The sequence below is a fragment of the Eublepharis macularius genome, chromosome 2 (genome assembly GCF_028583425.1).
Source record: "Eublepharis macularius isolate TG4126 chromosome 2, MPM_Emac_v1.0, whole genome shotgun sequence".
Taxonomy (NCBI): Eukaryota; Metazoa; Chordata; class Lepidosauria; order Squamata; family Eublepharidae; genus Eublepharis; species Eublepharis macularius.
Window position 1 is genome coordinate 58,500,972 of NC_072791.1, and position 4,342 is coordinate 58,505,313.

Here is a 4,342-nt window from a genome sequence, read left to right on the forward strand (position 1 = left end):
ACAAAATTTCATTTTCATATAACAATGGAATGCTAATAGTATGTATATTATAAAAGAAAGTTAACTTTCTATTTTACAAAAAGGCAATTCATTTATTAACATAATTAGTCACTGCTTTTTAAACCACTGCAGAAACTAAAAAGGGGGGAAAAGCACAGGAGCCTGAATAAAACAAAAGGAAAACATCAAACCCTGCGGTTTCAAGGTGGAATCCCTGGCCAAGCCTTTGACTAAATACAAAGTGAGATGCTTTAAGTTTCAAGTATGGCACTTATTTAAATAAGAGCAAAGACGCGGTGACAGATATTCACAGTTATCAGCAATAAATTCTGCTCCTTTGGTATATGTACTTTTAAAAAAAACTAAGTAGATAACTTGGCTGAAGTTTAGATCATTCCATCTTGTTTATACATGTAGCAGGGAACTAATGTGGTTTCTTTAGAAAACTGTTTATTAATTTGGTAAGTCTGAACTAGCATTATGATTATTAAGGTCTCTGGTGTAAGCAGGCAGCCAAACAAAAAAATGGCAAAATGATATTCAGCATTACCATTTTGTGTAACTGGTTTTTGTACAAAACAATGTTAGGGAAAAAAACTCATCCTACATAGTAACCAACTGTGTAATTCAGACAGACAGCATAATGTCCAATATCCATCAAACAAAGCTCATAGATGTTACTGGCTGACTTTGCAATCATATTCTTGGACAGTACAACCCTCCCTTGCTTTTATAAACATGCTTACATTTGTATATTGCTACAACACCCTCCCCCCAAGCCTTCCCTCAACAAATGGCTTCCTTGAGATTTTTAAATATAACATTCTGTGCATGTTTCCATCAGTTGGGCAGACAGACTTATCCTAATGATGGCCAAAAAGGAGGTTCCAGTAAAATGACAGTATTGGATCATTTGGAGAAAAAATAAGTTGTGTGCTGTAAGGCCAGATATTGTGTGTTATGTTGCTGTGCCTTCATCAGTCATTTATTTAGCACTCCGTTTTGTGTCTGATTCAGAAAGTGCAGCTCCATACCTTAACGGCTTTCTTGGTGGTTTGAGGAAATGATTGCTTGAGCAATATTCTTTCCCTAATTCTAAACATCCGCATGGTTGGTTATACCCAGCAAAGAATTCTGATTCTGTGTCACAATCTCACACATAAGCTGAGTCACTAGACTGAGTCCTGCCAAAGTTAGGCACACTCATTCGTGGCAGGTCCTTGTTCCTGATTTCATATATTGATTTCCGTTTTGCTTGCACTCCCCTTACAGCCATTTTGATCTTTCTCCACCCCAAGTGATTCAGTTCGGCCAAGTTGAGCACCACACAAATGCCACTAACGGCAAACATGAAGACCAAGAAGACTGTTTTTTCTGTAGGCCTGGAGACATAGCATTCCACTTCCTTAATGCAAGGGTACCGGTCACATTCATACATGGATGGAACATTGAATCCATACAGGAAATATTGTCCCACCAAAAATCCAATCTCCAGGGCATTTCTGAAGACGACCTGAATGATATAAAACCTAGAGATGCCTTCTTGCCGCCTCATCTTGGACTTGGTGGTTCTAATAGCTGGATTGGGGATTTCCTTCACTTCCAGGCAGTCCGGTTCTGCTTCCTTGGTGGAGTTTTCAGTGTTCTGCAGCACCCCATTGACAATGGTGTTTTTGGCCTTCTTACTGTCTTCCCGTTTCATGGAGTCCTGATCTCTGTCCAAAGTGAGGAAAACAGTAGAAAACCTCCTTTCCCTCTGCTTGGCAGATTGATGAACAGAGTATGTTATGAAACAGAGACTAGGAGTGCACACCATGATGATCTGAAACACCCAGTATCTAATATGAGAAATAGGAAATGCTTGATCATAACATGCCTGGTTGCAGCCTGGCTGCAAAGTGTTGCAGACAAACATAGTCTGTTCATCATCATAAACAGTCTCTCCTACAATGGCCACAATGAGGATCCTGAAGATCACCACCACGGTCAGCAGAATCCTACAAGACAAAGGTGGACATTTACAGAGCAGAACACTGAGAACCATGGAGAATTCACCGCTGTAGGACATGATAGTATAGTATACCTTTCTTTTTAAAGTGTTGCCTAAATATGTGAGCAATTATTTGACAATACCATAATATCTACACAAATTCTTTGCACAACATCAGTAGGCTTGAGTGCATGATGGTAAGAGTGTAGAATTTTTGAGGTGGATGGCCATGGTCTACAATAGATGAGCAAAGTCTGAGACCAGTAGAACCTTAAGGATCAAATTTTTTTACTGGACTCAAACCTTGCTCGTATAATTTTTTAAAATGTCTATGTTACAATCTTGCTCAGCTTGTGAACTTCCATATTGTACCTATCTGACCATAATCAGAGATGGAATGCTGCACAAGATGTCCTCCCAAAATTCAGCTCCCTCTTCATATCCATGCCACCAAAAGTGAGGATATTTTTATTTGCAAAGGCCATTCTAATACTGGTCAGCCTATTGCCATTGTTTTTCTATTTACTATTTTTACAGCAATGTATCTATGCTTGTGAACTGGTTTTAATCCATAACTGTATGCAATAAATAAAACAGATTTTGGTTGGATTAATCTAGCATGGCAATTCTTGTGTTCTTTGAATCCAACTAGTTCGGAAACACTTCTGCCTGGCTGGCTGTTTTCAGTAGGCTTAAGGGGAGCTGTCCAGTGCTGATTCAGTACCTCAGCGAGTTCTATCCTTCTTGGATGGCTCGACAAAAATCACCGCCTAAGCAAAGTACTTCTCCATACAGCAAATAGACAGAAATGCTTCCTTAGTTTAAGTGAGCACAAATCTTACTTTGACTGATACAGAGCAAGATCTCGTAACCGCAACGACACTTTTAAGCAGCAGGGCGGGGGTGGAGGGTTTCCTGCCTAAACCTCAGCTGCAGGACACGAACAGAAGTTGGTCAAATAAAGGACAGCGGCACTTCTCCGACTTTCCTACGGAATGCAGCATATTGATCAAGCATGGTAAATTTTAAGTGAGAGGAACCAGGTAATCCAAACAAGGGAGCATGTCTGTCCTTACTTTACCCTTGATTTTTTCACGCTGCAATCCACATCTATTATATGTATGTGTGTATGTATTTTTAAAAAGACATGACCCTTTTTTGCTAAGATCATCCATTCTGCATATCTTCTGTTCAGAAAAATTCAGAAATTTTCTTTTAATGAGCGAACTGGCGGGGATGGGAAATGGGGTGGATTATCCCGAAGGTTAAAAGAGTCTTGTGCACCAGCAGCGAACTCTGAAATAAGCTAAAGAAGCGAAGGGAAAGGGAGCCCTGCGCGGCAGCAACTTTCGGGGGATGGGGGGTCGGTCTGGGCAAGAGAAATCTCCGGCATTTCAAGGGGTCCAGCTCGACTGCAGTCCTATAGCACACTCTCTTGGAAGCCGGTACCGTTGAAATCAATGGGACTTACTTCCAAGTAAATTGGGGGGGGGGCGCACCAGAGATGCAGCCGCCAACAAGGTCCCTTCTCGGTCTCGGCAGCGAAGGGTCAAAGAGGGCGCGGGGGCGGCTGAAGGGCGAGGCTGGCCGGCAGCCCGGGCTTACCTCCCTATCATAGTGGAGTGCTGCTGGACGGCGGCTTCGAGGAGTCTCTCTAGGATGGTCCATTCCCCCATCGCGGTTCATCGGGAGGCGAGGTTTGGGCAGCGGCGGCGGCGGCGGCGGCGGCAGCGGCGGCGCTCCCTCAGCGGCGGAGGAGCGCGATCCCGGGCCGGGCCGCCGGCCCCGCGGAGGGAGGCCCCCTCGCCGGTGGCCCGGCTGCCTGGCGGGCAGGGCGGCTCCCGGGAGCCAGCCTGGGCGGCGGTCGCCTGGCGCTGCGCAGCCCAGGCGGAGGTCGCCTTCAGTGTCTGGCCGCCCGCCTCCCGGCCGCCTTTAAGTAGGCTCTGCTTGCGTCACGACCAGGTTGGAGGGGAGCAGCCGAGCGGCGGCGCCACAGCCGCCGAGGGATCGCCTCCCGCGCCGACGGGGCTCCGGGGGCTCCCGCCCAGAAGGGCCCTCCGCAAGCCTCGCCGCGCCTCCCGCCGCCCCTTCGCATGGGGAAGCGGCCGGAGGGGGGCAGCGGGGGACTGCCGCGACGCGCTTCAGGATAGACGGGGCGGACAGGTAAGGGGTCCGAGGGGATCTGGCCGTGGAGGGGGGCTCGAAGTGCGGCGACCCGCGATGCAGCTATGTTTTCCCTTTTGCGGCGGAGGGTCAGGAAATCCACGCGGGGACTTGGCTTGTTGCGGCGTCCTAGAAAGAAGGGAAGGGGCTTTCGGCGGCCGGAGGGAGGGCGCAGCATCCTCGGCGCAC

At 47.1% G+C, this 4,342-nt stretch overlaps 1 protein-coding gene across 1 annotated transcript; it reads right to left on the bottom strand.

Annotated features, from left to right (window-relative positions):
• Window positions 1-1,153: 1,153 nt before the first annotated feature.
• Window positions 1,154-3,666, bottom strand: GJD2 (gap junction protein delta 2). Its single transcript, XM_054972184.1, has 2 exons — window positions 3,596-3,666; window positions 1,154-1,997 (listed from the first exon to the last, which is right to left on the bottom strand). Exons 1-2 carry the CDS (start codon window positions 3,664-3,666, stop codon window positions 1,154-1,156), a joined length of 915 nt encoding a protein of 304 aa, XP_054828159.1.
• Between the last annotated feature and the right edge of the window lie 676 nt (window positions 3,667-4,342).